Source organism: Elephas maximus, chromosome 8 (genome assembly GCF_024166365.1).
Source record: "Elephas maximus indicus isolate mEleMax1 chromosome 8, mEleMax1 primary haplotype, whole genome shotgun sequence".
NCBI classification, from domain to species: Eukaryota; Metazoa; Chordata; class Mammalia; order Proboscidea; family Elephantidae; genus Elephas; species Elephas maximus.
Genome location: NC_064826.1, coordinates 79636155 through 79657271, shown reverse-complemented (window position 1 = coordinate 79657271; position 21117 = coordinate 79636155). Strand labels below are relative to the sequence as shown.

Below are 21117 nucleotides of genomic sequence, written 5' to 3'. Positions count from 1 at the left end.
ACAAAAATCTTCACAACCGGACCAATAAGCAACATCATGACAAACAGAGGACAGACTGAACTTGTCAAGGATTTGGTTTTACTTGGATCCACAATCAACACCCATGGAAGCAGAAGTCAAGAAATCAAAAGACACATTGCACTATGCAAATCTGCTGCAAAAGACCTCTTTACAGTGCTGAAAAGCAAAGACGTCACCTTGAAGACTAAGGTGTGCATGACCCAAGCCACGATGTTTTCAATTGCCTCATATGCATGCAAAAGCTGGACAATGAATAAGGAAGACTGAAGAATTGATGCCTTTCGGCGATAGTGTTGGCAAAGAATATTGAATATACTATAGACTGGCAAAAGAATGAATAAATCTGTCTTGGAAAAAGTACAAGCAGAATGCGCCTTAGAAGCAAGGATGGCAAGACATCATCTCACATACTCTGGGCATGTTATCAGGAAGGATCAGTCCCTGGAGAAGGACATCATGCTGGGTAAAGTAGGAGGTCAACGAAAAAGAGGAAGAACCTCAAGGAGATGGACTGGCACGGTGGCCACAAAAATGAGCTCAAGAATAACAATGATTACGAGGATAGTGCAGGACCGGGCAGTGTTTCGTTCTGTTGTGCACAGCGTCTCTACGAGTCAGAACCAACTCAACGGCACCTAACAACAACTTCCTTAACGTTCCACCTTTTATATGTCTTATATTTCCACCAGTTTTCAAGTGCATCTAGTACAGGCATTTATTTTACTCGGCTCTTTACTTCTACATGTCATTTTGGACAAAGAGGAGATGAATAAATATCTTTAAATAAATCCAAAATGAAAACATGAAGAAAGGCATAAAAGAAATGCCTTCACGATTCAGATTTATCAAGGATTTATGAGTTGTTATTGTATAACAGGAAAATTTAACATATTTTCAACCACAATTTCATACTGTGTAAAATGAAAGATCTATAACAACAATATAGAAACAAATAGTATAGTATCTGCCTCGTTTTAAAAACATTTTCTTGAAGAGTGAAGATTCTATTCATTAATTACCTTTTTCACTATTTCATCTCTTGACATATCTAGCCTCACCTCCATAGACAACATTTTCCCCATAAACCACTACCTACCAAAAAAAATATTGTGATATGGGTTATAGTAGTGAGAAATTGTAGTCAGGTATCTGGAGATTATAATACAAAGTCCAGGAACTCTTGGAAAGTCTTTTGAATTTACGGAGAAATAAATAAATTCTGGAACCCCAAACCTCCACTGACTCATCTAAATGATGTATCAATGAGGTGTTAACAGGTAGAAGGCAAGGTGAAACTTTAACCTCATCCTTCATCTCCATTCCTTTCTTTCCAGAAACAAAAACTTATAGGGTGAGAAATAAGACTGTCCTTCTCTCTGGGATTCATATGGAATTCTACTTTGGTTTGACTTTCTGCCGCACTGCTTACCACTTGCAATATAAGCCAATGGATCAATCTCTCTCTCCATTAATTCCTTGCCAGCATTTTCTATCCTGATAGTTTTTTTTTTTTTAAGGTCCTACAATTTTTCATATGTGTCCTTAGACAAGCTTAGTCTTTGTACTTCTATTTATTTCTCTGATTTTCAGTTTTATTAAATGATATAATGTATATACCTCCCCTACTGTAGTGGTTACCCCTTTTCTTAATCATTGTTTTGTTGTTAGTTGCCACTGAGTCAATGCCGACTCACGGAAACCCCACTTGTGCAGAGCAGAACTGCTCCATGGGGTTTTCAAGGATGTGACCTTCTGGGAGCAGATTACCAAGCCTGTCTTCTGAGGGGCCTTTAGGTGGGTTCAAATTGCTAACCTTTCAGCTAGTAACTTAAATGCTTGTATCACCCAGGACCTCCTTTATTAATCATTATACGGAGTTCTTATTTAGTGACAGAATCCATTCATATTTCTAGCTTTATACTCAATCTTGTAGGACACTGTTAGGCTAAATCCACCTGGTCTATCAAGGAAGTTGAGTCTAGAACCTTCAGACCTGAAATTTCTGATCCTGATTCCTAACATTCAACTTTATATTGAATCTCTGGTAGCTGCCTGAGGTCTCATGCCTTCTTAAGATATTTGCTTAATAACATTTATCAAACACTTTGTAAAATCAAGGGGCTGACCAGCCATGATATAAATACAAATGACACAGGATCTCCCATGAAATATGGAGATTCAGTAGACAGTTGTTGAAGATTCATGAATGTTCACTATGTTCCAGGTACCAGCTTCATCTTACTACACTTAACATATGACCTAGTAGTAGAGGTGAGGCAGGTGTAAATACAGTTACATGGCATGTTAAAAACAAAACAAAACTGTCTTGTAAGCAAGGAAAAAAATAAATATGGGAGTAGGAGGCCAGAGAAGGTCTCTTAAAAAAAAAAAACCTTCAAATGATAGAGTTACTAAAACAGAAGGGGCTATTTCGAGGCAAGGGTCACTCCTAACGGCCTCCAAATCAGAACTATACAGCTGCTGTTATACTGTCTACCCGTAAGCGTAATAGATCCATAAATTTGATCTTGCCCCTTTTTCCACTTTTACTATACTCTTTACATTCTATTACCAGGATTCTTTTTTTATAATATCTTTTAACAGAAACCCTTAAATCAAAGAGCCAAACTGTGCACTTTTTATTTATGTGTAAAACTTCATTTGCCCATTAAACAAATGATGTAATGTCCCAAAATTATTTTTCTAAAAATGAGTAAATTGGGCCTCTCGCTAGATAAGAAGTATTGTCTAATACAGGGTAACTCTGACGTACGTCGGGGTTGTTATGACAACTGCATTGTAAGTCAGTTCTGATATAAGTCAAATACCTCTTTTTTTTTTTAAGTTTTCATTTCAAAATACAGTGGTGTTTTGAAAAGTAAATCATAAAACTGAACATCTGCCAGTGAACATCTGAGAATGATAACATCATAAAATTACATGCTGCAACAGTGTATGCAGTACATGTTACTAATGGTAAGACATACAGAAAAAAAAAAAATGGACGGCCATAAATGTGGTTCGTTGTAATGTGAATACGTTGTAAGTTGGGGACTAACTGTATTTATAGTTATTTTTTCCTGTAAATGATCTGTTACCAGAGTATTAGACAGTTAGAAAGGAAACAGATGAAATTCCACCTTAAGCCTTCCAACTAACACTGTATGCAAATCTGCCAGAGCCTAGGGATTGGATTAAGTGTTGCCATCCAACTACACAATGAAGAAGATTCTACTGGTATGTAAACTGGCAGAAGGTGAAGCCAAAAACAATTAACTGCATACTTGCTGGCAAAATACATGGAAAGATTTCTCTATCTTCAAGAATGAGTGAAAAACAGAGAAAAGAGGAGAAAAAAATTTATTCTGACTACTTAGGAAAAGGCAACTTGAGGAATATGATTTACTATGGAAAAAAAAAAAGTTGCTATCAAGTCAGTTCTAACTCATCTGACCCCATGTGTATCAGAGTAGAACTGTGCTCCACAAGGTTTTCAATAGCTGATTTTTCAGAACCAGCTCACCAAGCCTTTCTTCTGAATTGCCTCTGGGTAGACTCAAACCTCCAACCTCTCAGTTATCAGCCGAGCACATTAAATATTTGCAATACCCAGGGACTCCATGATTTTCTATTGGGACCCAAATAAGATTTTAGAAAACTTCTGGTATCCTTAACAGGAGATCAAAAAGGTTTTAGGCGTATAAAACAGGAACAAAAGCTAAAAGGACATATTAAGATAAAATAAAAAGACAATGGTACAAATAAAAAGAGAGCTGGATAAGATAAATAGGGATTGCAAAGAAACAAAATAAACAGTAGCAAAATTACAATCTGTATTAGAGGCAAGAGATATTTAAAGGAATTTATATGTCAGAAAATTAGATCAATGTCATTGAATACAATTTTCAGAAGCCCAGGGACTGAGAGGTACACAACAAGAGGAGATAAAAATATGGACATCAGAAAATAGAGAGCAGAAGAAGTTGTAGTTGCCTCTGGGGAGGAAATAAGACTAACTGAATAACAAGAATAATTCAAGGTATTTTTTTCCTTATGTAGAAACAAACAAGTGTATGAGTATGAAACTGAAAAGGCTCTTCATAAAGATAATTTATTTTTTAAATAAACAAGATAAATCAAATTCCCTATTTGGCTCCAGAAAAGATTACAAAATCCCCCTCATTACGGAACACGTGTCAATATGGCCTCCGAATTCTCCTCTTCAGTGCTAAACCACTTGAGCCTTTGTCCACATTTCCAGGCATTTCAGACAAAAATCTGTGCTCCCAAAAAAGTAATAATTCATATATTCATGTATGAAGGTAACAGGATAACATTCTCAGGTATGAAAAAAAAAAACACACACATACACAACCTTTTTGAAAATTTCTTCAATACACACTCTGGCTAAATGACCTATGTATAAAAATTATGATTTCAAGAACGGGTGAGTTGTAATGCAACAGAATTTTCAGAGAATTGTAGTCAGTAAATCTCAAAATTAATCCTAAATAATTCTGCTTAGGTGACATGTCCAAAGTTAGTCCTAATGGAGAAAATATTCAATAAAATATTAATTTAGCCAATATAATTCATGTGTAAAATTCTAGATGGTGAACTAACATTTATATTTTTGGAAATTACAAAAATTGATACACTTAAAAAAATGATACAATGTCATTGAAGGCAATTTGGTAAAACTAGAAAACTATAAAGGAGACTCACCCATTATTCTATCACAGGCAGTCACAATTAAAATGTTATATTCAGAATTTTTTTCTCTTCCTATGGGCCCATCACACCTATTAAGTGAGACTGGAATCATCAGGTTTTAGAAAGAAAAAGGTAGAAATGAATGGCAGTGTTTCCTTTCTAGTTTGCAGAAAAAGACAGTACTAAATTGTTTCTGAAATATTTAAAGTTAAGAGTTAGTCTTAAATTTTAACTAATATGTGTATTTCCAAATTAATAGAGAAAATTGTTCTTAATTCATATAACTAAAGATAAAATAGAAATTGAATGGCTTTGGAAGCATTTAAAAATAGAAGGCATAATAACAGACAATAGAAGTGGGACCAAGCATCCCAGAAAAAAACCCAGTGCTGTCATATTAGCTATAAAATATAATGTAGTTTTTAAAAATCAAGTTTTTTATTTATAAGCAAACATAAAACCCACAAAGTCCTGTATATTCAATATGATGCAAATTTAAAATATATATATACAGGTATGTGTAAATACACATATATATCTATATGTATATGTACATACATAATGTTCATAAAATTATCTTGGGATGAGGGCTTATGGGGCATTTTTTAAACATTTTTTTATTGAATTTTGTATAAAATATCTATACAATAATATTTATAACCAAGAGCAATAAGTAGAAGGAATGACAGAGAATCACCATTTTGAAACCTCTAATGAAATAATTCATTCAGGCAAAAATTATCTATGGGTAAGACCATTAGATGAACTATTGATGAGGTACTTTACAATGGAGGGATCAGACTGTCACCATCTGAACCCACAGATCAATCTTAACATGACTAAAAGTAAGACAACCTGTCATCATGGTGATGCAATATGAAGTACTGTCACAATAACGGTAAAAAAATTGAACAGAAATCTAATAAGTTCTTTAAAACTAACTTCTCGGTGACAAGAAATACAAGGGATAGAGAAACAAGCTAAAGGACACCACTGGGAAGCAGACTAATCCAGAATGGAGACATTCCATTAGTAACTGACACCATTCCTTCAGCAAGTCATGGCAGCACGGGGTGGGGCCAGAGGGAAGGGAAGAGAAACCACACTAGATTTAAAAAGACGAAGAGATCTGACAGTGAAACTGAATATAGGGATCTTCTTTGGCTTCTAATTAGAACAAACCAAAATCCAAACCAAACCCACTGCCATCAAGTCAATTCTGACCACAGTGACCCTGTGTTATTTCCAAGGCCATAAATTTTTGCCAAAGCAGAATGCCACATCGTACCCTACAGAGCCGCTGGTGGTTTTGAACTGCTAACTTTTTGGTTAGCAATCAATTGCTTTAACCACTGTGCCATGAGGGCTCCTTAACTAGAGCAAACCCACTATAAAGAAAAAAAATTAAAGGATATGAAACAATTAGGCAAAGTATTAAATTTATTATGTCAGGGTGATGGGTAGATGAGGGTTTATAATACTATTTTCTATTGTGCGTGCTTGGAATTTTTCATTATAAAGTAAATTGTGTCATTAAAATAGAAGAATGGGTGAATTATTCTGTTTTAATTTTCATCTATGGTAGTTAAAACATTTTAGAATAAAAAGTAGAGAAATATACGAATCAAAAATGCAGAGTCTATATTCACTTTAAAGTTTATGCAAAATGTCAAAAGAATAGGGTTTGGCTTTTCAGAATTATTGCATAAATTTCTCTTTAAGAGAATTTTATTTCATTTTGTTTCATTTTAGATTAGGGCAAAATCCTGACTATGTTTTGGATATACCGATGGGGTCAAAATTTGGCTCTGAAAGAATTTGCACGTTATCAAATTGAGTTATTCTCCTAAATAAAAAAAAAAGAACTATTTTTGTCATTCTCAGTGAGAATTAGATAAGCTACTTCGGGAGGAGTTTTTCAGAAGAAACTTCAAGCCCAGATATTTGAGGACAGCAGTTTTAAAACACTTTTCTGCCCAGAGGAAATTCATCTCTCCATTCTGATTAAGGCTGTAAACAGATGTTACTCCGGAAGGTATTAAAGTACACACACACACAAACACACATATACAACTTTTCTTTATGCTGTTAAAGAATGGCATAATTCATATATGTCTAATGCTTTTACAATTTAAAATAAATTAATAATTATTATTCCTTAATCTCTACTGAATGTTTTCAAAGATTATTTATTGAATAGGAAAATATTTATTACATAGCATTAACTGACAAAGTAAGATAAAACAGGGTAAAATATACATAATGATTCCAGATTAATAGGTATTATTAAGCCCATAAAGCAAACCAAAACCAAACTGAATGCCATCGAGTCGATTCCAACACATAGCTACCCTATTAAAGAAAACCAAACCTATTGCCTTCCAGTCACTTCTGAGTCACAGCAACCCTGTAAAACAGTAAAACTGCCCCACAGGGTTTCCAAGGAGCAGCTGCTGGATTCGAACATGCTGACCTTTTGGTTAGCAGTTAAGTTCTTAATCACTGTACCACCAGGGCTCCATTATGCCCATAAGAAAAGGAAAAAAAAATACTGAAAATAAATGTGTCCAGATTTTAATTGTGGTTACCTGTGAGTGATAGAATAATAGTGATTTTTCTTTATAGTTTTCTAGATTTACCAAATTGTCTTCATGTACATTTACCTATTTTGTAAGGAACAAAAACAGAAAGGTTTCCCCAACATTTCACTTAAGGTACTACTGATATTTTTTTGGTATAATTTCATGCAACCCATGTCTACTTAATCTCATTTCATTCATATGTACATTTATTTGATTCATTTGTTCACTGTACAAAACTATACATTAAGCACCTTCCAAGTACTGATCATGTACTTATATGTTAAGGTCAGAGAGAGGACATAAATACAGGCCCTTACCTCATGGACAGCCCATTAGGACACAATTCCAAAATTAAATAAATAATTATATTTTTTGCAGAGAATAATCCAGTCTGTTGAGAGGGAACAAAATAGGTTGATACAATTTTAATTTAGTCAGCCAAAGAAGGCTTCCTGAAGCAAATAACATATAATCTGAAATCTGAAGGGTCCTATAGAGTTTGCCTTTGCTTGGTAAAACATCTTTGATTTCTAAAACAGAGAAAAAAAGCTCAGTGTTGCTTTTCTCAGACTGAAATATTCAAATGCATTTTACATTCCATCATGTTGTGCTAGCTACCAAACATCAATTTTTAAAATCCATTTAAATAAATTATTTATTAAATAACTTTTGCACAAATTTTGGTTTAGCTTGAGCACTGTGATTCTATTTTATATTAGACTCTGCCTAACAGGATCATGTTAAAAAGGTGGATTATGCAGAGCAATCCAGTGTTGGGAAATGAACTTAGCTTGTGCTGGGTCGTGAGGAAGATAAAATCAAGCAGATATTTTGCTATTAAATTTTTGCTGCGATGAACACCATTTGGTACAAGCTGGCACACTTTTATCTACTGTGAATGTCCTCTTGTAAGCCATAGGCAGGTCCCATCTCTTGAATAGAAGAGATGACATTAGCAGAGGTAGTGAACACATTGTCTTTTCCTGCGTCATCAAAACTTCATATAAACACCATGTCTTGATTAGAAATAGAAAGAAAACACACCTCTGAAAATGAATATTACTACCCATGTTCATGTATAACATAAAATTTATTTGAATATGTGGCAACCTAGCCCTACAACACACTTTCTTCTTTATCACCTCAACATCTGCAGGGACATATGTTCCTCTTGTCCATCCTAGAAATACCGTCTTCCAGTCTCTCTGTGAGGCCATCACGTAGTGGCTACACGTTCGTCTCTGTGTCTGAGTCTGCTGAAGTCCTCACAGGATATGGAATGAAGACATCTTTCAACAACCAACGCAAATCAGACTACACTTTTTCCCTTGGAACATTTTTTTTTTTGGTCTTTACAAACAAGGGTGGGGGAGAGGGGGAGATGGCTACTCCGGTTGGCAGCTGAGGGCCCACATGGACTGTGAAGGTTTGAAAGGTGTACCTTCAAAATTATGTGAGCTTTGCCTTCAATGTCACTTTTGACTTTTCTAAAACGTATTTGTAACTAATAAATGTTTTTTAAAAGTCAAAAGAAAGGAGTTTAACGTTTAAAAATATATCAATTCAGATAGGCTAGAAATGAAAGCCTTAGAGATCATCGAGATTATTGGGACCACTAAAGTGCATTTTGAGATCATGCGATTATAAAATGGTGCAGGCTACAGGGGAAATTCAAGTTTGGGATAAAGCCAGAGCTAGATGTGGAGGAGCAGAGCCAAGACAGCGTATTTAATTTTCTTTGGATTTGGGATAGCGCTAAATGAAAATTTGCCAGCTAAATATATATTTTTTTAATCTAAAATCAGTAGAGAGGTGATTAACAGATATATACAAAGTACATACTTTGTAGGATTTTTAAAGACTTCACTGAACTTTTTCTTATATGAATTTAAGTCTTAGGATGCAGTACTTTTACATTCAAATAAAACAGTAAGCGTGTTTTTCTCTACTCAGGTATATAACCCTGAACATCAACAGGATCAGCCAGAACAATAATTATAAAATGACTTTCACTTTCAGTAAATTCAAATTTAAACTAGTGAATTTGTAAGGGTTTACTATGCAATTAACATTTCTTGATTCAGCTAAAATCAAATGTCTATTAGGTATAAAATCCTGTAATTTTAAAAGTAAATTTACATAATCTGGTATTATTAAGCATTTGTTCTCACCAAATTCATTAAATATAAAAAAAAATTCTCGGTTCATTTTCCTGTTTCTCTTTCAAATACATTCTCTGGTAAATCAATACAAGAATGATGGCATCATGAGAAAGAAACTAATTATTTGAAATGACTCCATCTTCAGTGTGGGTGATTATGTTACATTTATGTCATGTTTATATTGTTAGATTTGCAGTCCACCCTTCTATCTGGTTTTTTCCTAAGGGCTACAAAACCTGTTGATTTGGCAACACCATTTTCTCAGACTTTTAGGGCTCTCCAATATTTAGTGATTTTCTTTCATTGGTATCTAAATAACATATGAAAATTAAAGAAAATACAGTATATGAACAAAGGGACACCCCTTCTAACCAAGAAAAGAAACTCTATCTGTAGGATTTCACTAGTGTTGCTGTTTGGTACCTTCAAGTCTGTTTTGACTCATAGTGACTCCATATGACACAGAAGAACTGATCCATAGGGTTTTCTAGAACTGCCCGCTAGGGTTTCCTAGTCTGTTATCTTTACAGGAGCAGATTGCTAGCTGTTCCTCCCATACAGTGGTGTGGCTGGGTGGGGTTGAACTGCCAACCTTTGGGTTAGAGCCGCTGCACCACCAGGGCTCCTTATTACAATAGTAAACAGCATAGAAGTAGACAGCAGCCAACATGAGAACGGGAGCATCGACACAAAATTTTAAAATTAAGCTCACTTTGTAATTTAAAAAATTATTTTGAGTGAATGGAACTGGTATTATGAAAGAATGGCTGTCACTGTGGGTTCTCTGACAGGTTATGACTGAATAAGAGACACTTTCAGGGAAAAGAATTGAAAAGTAAATACTTCTTAAAAGCTAATGCTCTTACAACCTACACAATGTAGTCCTCTACATCACATATCTGGTTTTGAGCAAAAACTCTGTGAAGACACAAGGATAACACCAAGTATGCCTGATCCAGCAGCTTCCCTGACACTGGGCTGCAGTCCTGGGTCACCTCGGGTACTGGGACAGGTTCTCTATGCTATAGGAGGTAGACAGATCACAGGCAGGGCCTAATGTGGTGAAAGAAATATACCCAACCAGTAGCTCCTAGTAGGGAATGTTGGTTTATGGTATAGCACATTATTAAAAGCAGCCACTATGATGCCTACTTATTAAAGATGCCTAGCGAAGTTAAATAACTTGGTCATTTCATGCACTAATTTAAAAAAGAAAGATGATATCAATGCTTATGAACATGATTTCAGAAAAAGGGTATTTTAACTTTTCCAAGCAGAAAGGGCTGCATGAGGTCATAGAAGCCACAAAAACAAGCTCTGAATCCTCAAAATTGATTTAAAAATAAATCAGATAACCTGTGAGAGCCTGTGGGGAAAGGTACATAAGAATTCTCCCCTTGCTGCATCCAAGTTATAAAATCCCTTAGGGGTACAATATCTTTCATTTGATCAGCCACAGTTTCAGAGAATGGAACAAGAACGGGGTCCAGCAGATAAAAAAGAACATTTATCCACACATATATTTACAGCATGGTTCCTCTGCAGATGGACTAACACTCCTTTTTTGGGTGTTTTAGACCTGACTTTCCTGTAGTGTTGGAATTATTTGGCTTGTTTTCCTTTGTAGGCAAGTTTTGAAATATCAACACAGCTGTAGGCAAAGGAAGAGGTTGGCCAAAAAGCCCATACACAGGTACCATAAAAAATGGAAATGAAACTAGCTTATGGAGAATCAAGCACGGTTTACCTTCGTCTTTTGTTTGCCTTGGAACTCAGAGAAAACAACGAAACAAACAAACCAACGCGGGTGGGGGACACTCTTTAGAGTCAAATGAGAACGCTCAGAATCATAAATTCCCTAGTGGCCAAGCTTCTAGAAGGGAAGAGACTGAGGAACACTGCTAAAGAATGTTATAGGATTCCCCCCCGCCCCGCAAAAAAAGCGGCCCATGCACCTGTTGATGTATTTTCCAGGCCCTTGAATGATAACAATTTATGAGGCTATTAATACTAAGCCCAAGATTTATCAGATGTGCTGTTTGTCTTGTGGCCAATATAACCTCATAAAACTTGTGTTGCTTTGGGTTAAAACAGAGCGTTTTGTTATTGGAGTTATTCAGAGCATTTAAATCGGCTAATCCTACGAGAACAGCGCATTTAGCCTGCCTATTAAGGGAGAAGTCTTTAGGGATTCCTACCAGTTGCAGAACCAGGCTTGAGGGGGCGGTCCGTTGCTGGGTGAGGTAAAATGCAGGCAGCAGGGGAGGAGTGGGTCCTGGAGACAAGACGATGTTTGTCTAATCCATCCATGCCAACCACAGCCAGCGGAGCTTGGAGCACTGAGAGCGCATGTGCATGCTGGGGCTCCAGGAAGGGCTGTTGCCAAGAAAACAGCACAGTAGAAAGAAACGTGAGACCAGGATTGAGGGAGACATTGAGAGAGACATGTCAACAAATTAAGTTCATCAGGTCAGAGACATAATAAACGGTGTGAAGGAAAAAGAAAAAAAAATAGAGAAAGGGAGAGAAAAAACAAGACCTAGTCAATAAATCCATTCAACAGATGTTTTCACACTGAAGGCCAGGCCTGTCTGTCTGGCTATGGAGCAGGTGATGGCAGGAGGCCTGTCAGTTTGAACTGATTGAAAGAAATAGACCTTTAACCTCAAGAGTAACATCGACTTAGACTCATTTCCCATCTTGATATCAACGTTTTGAATACAACCCCAGAACCGTTGCAACACCAAGTGGGAGAACAATTTATTTGCCTTCAAACTGCCAATGAGGCTAATTCCAAAAATTCTATTGTAAATTTATTTCAGTAATATTCTTAATGAAATTTATGGAGCCTCTAAAAATTATGAATTAAATGGGCATGTGTTGAGACCTTGTAGCCTTCATATAAAGCAAAACCCACTGCCGTCAAGTCGGTTCCGACTCATAGCGACCCTATAAGACAGAGTAGAACTGCCCCATAGTTTCCAAGGAGCGCCTGGCGGATTCGAAGTGCTGACTTCTTGGTTAGCAGCTGTAGCACTTAACCACTATGCAACCAGGGTTTCCAGCCTTCGTATAATGTATAGAATATTAATTTTTTGTGGCTGTTGTATGGTATAATCTCAATATTATCAGTTACTAATTTTTTTATAGAGTATTAAATATATTCTCAGTGATTTAACAATGTTATCATTCTTCATACTTCTCAAGTTACAAACTCAAAGAACCAGTTTGAAAGCTTCTGGAAGACTCAGTTTATTCCTCTGTCTCTAAGAAAGACAATCACTAAAACACAGATGGGTAGCTAATCTAACCATCATTACTACACATTGAATATTTCCTCTTTCTTCAACATCAAGAATTTATAACCTTTGTGTTGCTTTTTATGCTCCTTTCCTTTTTCATGTTTTTTGTGAGCATGGAAAACAGTTGAACAGTGGTAGGAAAGCATGATCTTTATAGTTCATGCATATGGAAGATGACGCTCCAAAAGGTTAATAATATCCCGAAATACAAATGTAATTCCTAAAATTTAAAAAATGTGCATGCCTGTCTGCTTCAATCTACCTAGATAGCATTTACTCTTTCAAAACTTGGCTCAAACACTACCTCACTTAAGGACACCTTCCATTAACCTTTGTTTAAGTGCTCCCCTCCAGAAAACCCCAAACCCATTGCCCTCAATTCCAACTCATAGCAACCCTATTGGTTAAAGTGCTTGGCTGCTAACTGAAAGGTCTGTAGTTCAAACCCACCATTGGCTCTGCGGGAGTAAGATGTGGCAGTCTGTTTCCGCAAAGCTTACAGCCTTGGAAACCGTATGGGACCGTTCTACCCTGCCATATAGGGTAACTGTGAGTTGATGGTACTCCCCTAGCACCCAGCATATTCCATTAAAATGTCATATTCATTTTGAATCTCCAGCATGAGTCCTGGCATATCCTAAGGGTAAAAATTATTCAATAAGGAGAAAACAAGCAATATATACAAAACCTTTGTACTCAATGGATACTATGCAGTTCTATGTAATAGTAGCTTTCTCTGTATATACGAGTTAATGTTATGTATGAATATATGTTACAATTATGAATGAGTTTTGTTTTAGATCCTAGTAGAGATTTCTCAGTTTAGGAAAAGAAAATAACAATAATTTAAATCTAGTTTTAAAAGAAGATTATAATTAATGTGCACGTCATTACTTCTCTTTTATTCTGAAGAATAATTAAACCACCAATCAATCAGAAGGCCATTTTTCACATACTCAGACTTTGGACATTTGCTTTGGTGATTGGGATGGCTTGGGTCAGAGATCTAGTTCTAGTTATAATAGTCTTAACAGTTTATACAAGAGCCTAATTCTTGTGTTTTCTCGAGTGTTTCCCATGTTCAGTGCCCTGAGGATACAACAGTAAGATTGACTCTGTCCCTCCTCACATGGAACTTACAATAGTAGGGGATTCAAATGTGTAATGACGACTGTGGAGTTTTTCTGTCTTGAAAAGACAGTTTTTTCATTTGATCTAAAATGCATAGGTAAATATATTCCTCATGTTGGTAGCATCCAACCCTTCTATCCCTTGCAATCTCCTCTTTAACCCTCATCTCAACTAATGCAAAAGGCCCCAAGTGATCACCCTAATTTTGGTACTAACCATCCTATTCATTCCTGCAAGAATTCTCTTCCTAAAGCCCTGCTGGAAGCAAGGAATTGATACAAAAAAAGTTTCTGAAAGTAGACCAAAGTTTGAAGAACCTCCTCAGCCTGTTATCTGGGACTGTCCTTAACCTGAGGTCAATCTACACTTTCAGTCTTAGATCTTCCATTACTTTTCTAAGTTCTAGCCAAAATCTTATTTACTGTTTAACAAATATCATCCCTGTCAGCTGTGTTATCATATCTTTGGGCTCTGGTATTTATACCTTTTGGGACCCTTTCTCCATTTTAAAAAAAAAAAAGCTAAAATAAAAACATATATATATATATGTATAATTTATATTTTATGATCACATTGGTATAAAGACAAATATAATTCAGACTGGATCCATTACTATAGATTATTTTCATATTGATATTTCTTCAGGTTAAAAAATATTAAAATGAAAACATGTTGCAGGCCCCTAAAATTACCTCAAGCCCTGGGCTCTGTGTCTACTGTGCCTAGTGGATACATTGGCCAGGAACATTCCTGATTCCATCAATGTATCATTTCTGTATCACCCCTTAGCGGTGCTTACGGAGCTCCACATTTAGCATTCATACATGTCTTTTAAGGTCCACTTCGAATTCTACACAAGGCCTTTTTTGAGCTCCCGTATTAAATGTGCTTTCCCCCTCCATTAAATTCTGATTACACTTTGGTTTTCCCTGTCCCATTCCCTGCCATAGTTTTTCATATATTAGTTATTGCACATAGTAACTATTTACTGAGCTCATACTCTGTGCCAAATACTTTGCTAGTTGAAACTTTTTCTGTAGTGCAGAGATGGATACTAAAATATTTGTAAGTATGATAAAATTATGACTATAATGAGTTTTGCATAGGAAAATTGCAGGGTGCTATGAAAAACTACAAAGAAGAAACTGATGTACGTAGTCAGGGGATTTCCCTCTTAGAAAGTGATATTTAATTTGAGATGCAAACAATATATTAGAATTAGGCAAGTGAAGATTGTGCGGAACCTGTAGATACATTGTGTGTGTGTGTGTGTGTGTGTGTGTGCGTGTGCATTGTGTGTGAAATAATATTGAAAGCTTTTTGAACCTGGCACTGGATCTAACTCATCTGTCCACTTGTCTCTTGCTGCATGTTATATTTTTTCTAATGATTTGTAGAAGATAAATAATTATTTGCACATTAAACATAAGAATATGCAACAGATATTTGCAAGGCAAAAGTCCTGGTTTTTTCAGCACCATCACCATGATTTAGATGAATGAGGTTACCAAATGTTTTCTTTCTTAAAGAATACCTCAATCCCACAACAACTCCATGTAAGTCATGAAACCATCTTACTATTTTTAAGAGTGCGTATTTATTGCTTTAATTGAGTTTCTCAGAACCTGTGAGATAATGGGATAAAAGTTTGCAAAGTCATAAATACAATAAAATTTCACAACCAAAGGTGGGCAACATCCTACTTAACCAATATTCTAACAGTCTTGCCATTAGAAATGTGGCAATATAGGTAAGTGACAAATAACTACTTATTTGATAATTTATTCATCGAATATTAGTGTTCGTCCAATAGCTATTATGCAACCAGAAGGCAAGAGGGCTGTGCTGGGCTGTATGGAAAGGAAAATGAATTAAGCATGGTTCCTGATCTTGGGTATTAACACCCAAAATTCAAGCACCTTATTCCTAGTTAGTAAATACCACCAGGATGTGGGCTTTGCCTATTGAAGGTTTTATATCCATCCACAGGACAATGTTTCATATGTAAAAACCAAACTTGTTGCCATTAAGTCAATTCCAACTCATAGCAACCCTATAGGACAGAGTACAACTGCCCCATAGGGTTTCCAAGGAGTGGCTGGTGGATTCCAACTGCTGACTGTTTGGTTAGCAGTCAAGTTCTTAACCACTGTGCAGCCAGGGCTCTGTTTCATATAGTGCTTAATAAATAAATGTTAAATGAATAAAAAGGAGATATGTAGTGATCCTTAGAATCTTACCCTAAGGATAAAATGAAACAAAAAAATTATATTATAAGCAATCATGACACAAAAGAATCAAGAAGTGACAGAGAATAAAGACCAGACAAAACAATTATCAAAGGACATTATACTTTGCATTAATTATCAAAAGAAATTAGTTAGTGTTGGAGCCAAGAGATAACGATGCAAAAACTTCGGTGATATATGGATTATTTTTCCTTTTTGCTTTTGTATGGTTTCCAAGTTTTCCAAATATCGCCTATATTAAACTTTAATTAAGAAAAATGGTAAACGTTGAACCTTTCGAACGCCTCATTAAGACAGATTCATAATCGCGGGACCTAGAGCAGACACAGGTCAAACATTTTTTGGACCTTCTGCCAAAAAAGGACTATAGAGGAGATAAAATATTTTAAACACTGTCTGGTTAAGCAAATTTATTTTTAAAAAGAGTTGCTACAGTATGTGCTTTTACGAATGAAAGATGGCTTCTAATATAGAGACCAAATAGTGACGGTTCAGTAAGCCACACAATATTATGGAGTATATTAGTCATCAAGCTATCACAAAATGCTAAGCCACTTTTATTTCAGGTGGTATACCTCCTCACCAAAAAAAGCATGCTTCCTAAGACGTTGGAAACAGATTATACTGTACTGTTGTAGCTAGAATCGATCTCAGTATTTCAGTATTTTTTTTTTTTTAATTAGCTATGTTGTTGGAAAAAAAAAAACTTTTTTTTTTTATCTTGTTGTTAGGTTAGGTGCTGTCGGGTCAATTTCCACTCACAGCAACCCTTTGTGACAGTAGAACTGCGCCTTAGGGTTTTCTAGGCTGTAATCTTTACAGGAACAAGATAGCCAGGTCTTTCTCCTGCATAGCCCTTTGGGTGGGTTTAAACTGCCAGTTTTTCCATTAAGCAGCCCAGTGCTTAACCATTGTACCAACACGGCTCCTTATTAGCAACTTTAATGAGAAATAAATTTGGCTGTGGTTCTTTTTTTGTACTTCCGGTGGTGAAGTGGTTAAGAGCTGGGGCTGTTAACCAAAAGGTCAGCAGTTTGAATCCACCAGCACCTCCTTGGAAGCCCTGTGGGGCAGTTCCACTCTGTCAGTTGCTTTGAGTAGGAATGGATTCAATGGCAAGGTGTTTGGTTTTTTTTGAAGTACAAAAGTGCGTGTTTCTCTCCTACATAGAAAATTAAAGTGTTGAACAGTGCAGAACCTATTGTTAGCAAAAATGAGATACCCAAATTAACCTTTTATTTTTTGAGCACCAATGAAGAATGTGCCATGCCTCTTAAGTGAATAATAACCCCCTAAAAATTTATTTTTTATTAAAATAAGTTTTAAACATACCATATTAAGTCTGTTTTCTTATGCATAAGTTAGTCTTTCTTTTTTCAGGTGATTTAATTGGGATCTTTGTTTTGATTGGTTACTTTGCTGGAATGTGATATAGGAAAATTCTCTGAGATTATTGAGATATGAAGACTTTTCTGTATACGGGTGCTCTCAGTCCACTGTGCTTGTGCCTCGTTTGTCTCCTCCCACTGATAAAAGCTGCCCAACTACTTTCACAGAAGAGGTACCCTGCATCAATTGTATAAATTCCTAATGTTGCCTACCAAGACGTTAATGCCATCATGGCCCCAGCACCCCAGAGTCGTAGGTGGTGATAGGCATAGCCATCTGTTTGAGAAACGAGGAGGGTTATGTCCTGAAGTTCTGTGTATGGCAGGCATAGTGTTCTTTCTTAGAGTAAAATATTTATGCAATGGTGATTTGCTAATTAGGATTATAAAGGAATAAAACCTTTGGGTTAAAAAGAATTCAAAGTTTCTATTATTTTATTTAAGCTGTAATTTTGGGGGTTTGCTTTCTCTTTGTTCTTGTTTTGTTTTTATTTTCATTTTGCTTTCTTGTTGTTACTATCCAGGGACCAATTTTATGGCTTCTGAGTTTTCACTGTGTTCTAGATGGTTATGTTGGTTTCCAGATATATTTGGAAGTAACAGGCATTACTCACTGTGTTATAATTGATATCACCATACATTGCCAGTGAGCAAATAATAATAGAAATCAAAAATTATGTGTTCAGTCTTTGAAATAATCAGAATTCTCTGACTTTGTTTAATAAAAGATAAGACCTAAAAGTAAGTGAAGAAAAGATCATGGGGAAAAATTGTTAGGATAAAAATATATTTCCATTAAAAATTCTATTTCTAAAGCATTTGTTTAAAGAATATGTTCTTCCTTGTTTTGGTGTCATGAACAAATTGAATTTTCTCTTTGCTTCATAGTATTTTGAATTTCAGAAGTCTCAGTTTTACAGAAAATTAGAATTGGAAATATCCCCATAGATTCTCTTGCAAGATGCCAAAGGCTAATGGAACTTTACATGCTCTCAAGTCTTTGTATTCTCCAGGATGGATTTAGAAAGATTAGTTAACATTAGGGATTGTTAAATAAAATATGCATATTAATAATTTTAGTGTAGATATGAAATAAATGGAAATAATGTGTATAACTTTAAAATAGAAAAAGTAAAATAAGCAAAATAAAGAGAAAATCTAAAAATAAATAAAGAAAAATGGAAGCATTGAAAAGCCTGAATAAACATAAACCACAAAATAAAGATGCTAGGAACAAATTCCCATGCCACTAAACACAGTTAATGTGAATGTGCCCAATTTACTAGTTGAAGATGGAGATCGTCAGATCGAACTAAATATTTAAATATTTAAAAGGCCATATTTTGTGGCACAGCAAGATTCAATTACAAGTTGGAAAAAGATATATAGACAAAATACTAACAAAGCAAGAGTCAAAATCCTGTATAGCCATATTAAAAATAGACAAAATGAATTTAAGAGAAAAGTATATAAAGGAACAGAAGATAACTATAATAGAAAAGTTTAATTAACCAAACAAAAATTATAAAGTTGTAGGGACCCCATAACATAGGCTCAAAATGTATAAACATAAACTGGCAGAACTACAAGGAAAAACTGAAAAATGCACATCACAGGAGATTATAACATATTTGTAACAAAAATGAGGGAGATTATAGAAGATTTGAATAACATAGTTTCTTACTTGAAGATATATTAAACTTCGCAGCCAATAAACACATATGCTTTCAAACATATGTGTGACATTTACAAAATTGACCATTATGATAAAGCAAGTGTTAATAAACTTTAAAGAATTAATATCATATAGACCATGTACACTGACATTATAAACAGAGACATCCATTGCCAAAACAAAACTACTCTTTAAAATTTAAAAACACATACCTAAATAACTCATTTTTCTGAGTGAGAAAACTACTTAACATACTAAAAGTATTCATAAAAAGAATTCAGAAAGATGTAAATTAAGAGCTTAAAATGTAGAATTGAGACAGAAGAAACAACAAATCTAAATGTATAAATATTTAAAAAGTATCAAAAATAAAAAGATACTTTAATAGCAATTATTTAAAAAAAATTTTTTTTTATTTCTGAATACTGATAATATGATTGGTTGCTGTTTTATTATTTTTGCTCACTTGTATTTTCCAATTGCCTACAACAAACACATTTTTTACATTAAAACTTATATAGAAATGTTATTATATCACTATTTTAGGTAACTGAATTTGCTAAGTCAAGGTGGTGTGTGGGGGGCATGTATCTATAATAATAAAAAAAAAAAACACAGATAATTAGTTTGGATTTGGACAAGGTGAGACTGCTACTCATGAACAGAAACCCCAACTGCACTGTTCTCCTGGTCATGAACGTAGAGCCTGGCATACAACAGGGACTCACTAGGTGCTAGGTTTGGGGAATGTGTGTATTTACAGCATAGAAATACAACTGTTTCTAGTCTAAGATGGAGGGAAAAATCTACTCTCTGATTTTTCTTTTTTTTACTGAAATGTTGTATCTACATTAATGTAAAATCATGTTGTTTTTTGTCCTTCTTCACATTGTATGAGGTCTGTCGACAATTCTAGGTCACTAAAATACCCTCTAGGATTTTGTGTGTTCCTTATCTTACCCTATTAGAACCATAGACAACACAGGGTTGTAACAATGAAGTTCAGAGAATGTCTGGTTGTTGTTGTTAAGTGCCTTTGAGTTGATTTCTCAACTCATAGCAACCTACTCTCCTGGAAAATGTCACTGAGTATGTACAAGTGATTCAATATTTCTTGGAAATATTGGACAAGACACTGGCCAATGACATCTGGCTAAAGACAAGTGTAGTACAAAGTAAGACCTTGATATAGTACCTGAGAGTAGTGGTCTCCAAAGTGAGGTGTAGATGATAATCTGTTAGGGTGCAGGAGAAAATAGTAGAGCTTCTATTCATATTTGATTTTCAAATACAAGTACAAGAAAACAAACCACAATAAGATTTAATATATGGATAGACACTGAAACTTGAACAAGGGTCTTATAGCAGAAATTCCCTGTGAGGTATATCCCAAGGTGGAAAGAGGTGTTCAATTTCAAAACCTACTACAAAGCTACAGTAATCAAGATAGTGTGTGCCTTGCATAGGCTAGGCATGTAGATCAAAGGCACCGAATTGAGAGTCCAGAAATAAGCCCTCACATTCAGGTTCAATTCATGTTTAAAATTGGTGTCATGATGGGAAAGAATGGTCATTTTAATCAATGGAGTTGGAAAACTGGATACCCACATGCAAAAGAATGATGTTGAACCCCTTCTTACAACATACACAAAAATAAACTACAGATAGATCATAAAACTAAATGTAAGAGCTAAAACTATAAAACTCTTAGAAGAAAATAAATTAGTAAATCTTAGATATGACTCTAAAAGCACAAGTGGCAAAGAAAAACTAAGTTGAATTTCATCAGAATTAAAAACTTTTGTGCTTCAAATGAGGCTATCAAAAAGTGAAAGGACAACTCACAAAATAGTGGAAATATTTGTAAATTGTAAATCTGTTAGGAAACTTGTAC

General features: G+C 35.1%; 1 protein-coding gene across 1 annotated transcript in view; it reads right to left on the bottom strand.

Moving 5' to 3' along the window:
* Positions 1-21117, bottom strand: part of HDAC9 (histone deacetylase 9) — a 1063574-nt gene that overhangs the window by 299617 nt on the left and 742840 nt on the right. Inside the window, exon 14 of the mRNA XM_049893259.1 lies at positions 11677-11854. Coding sequence (XP_049749216.1) covers positions 11677-11854 — 178 coding nt within the window. The remainder of the gene's footprint in view (positions 1-11676; positions 11855-21117) is intronic.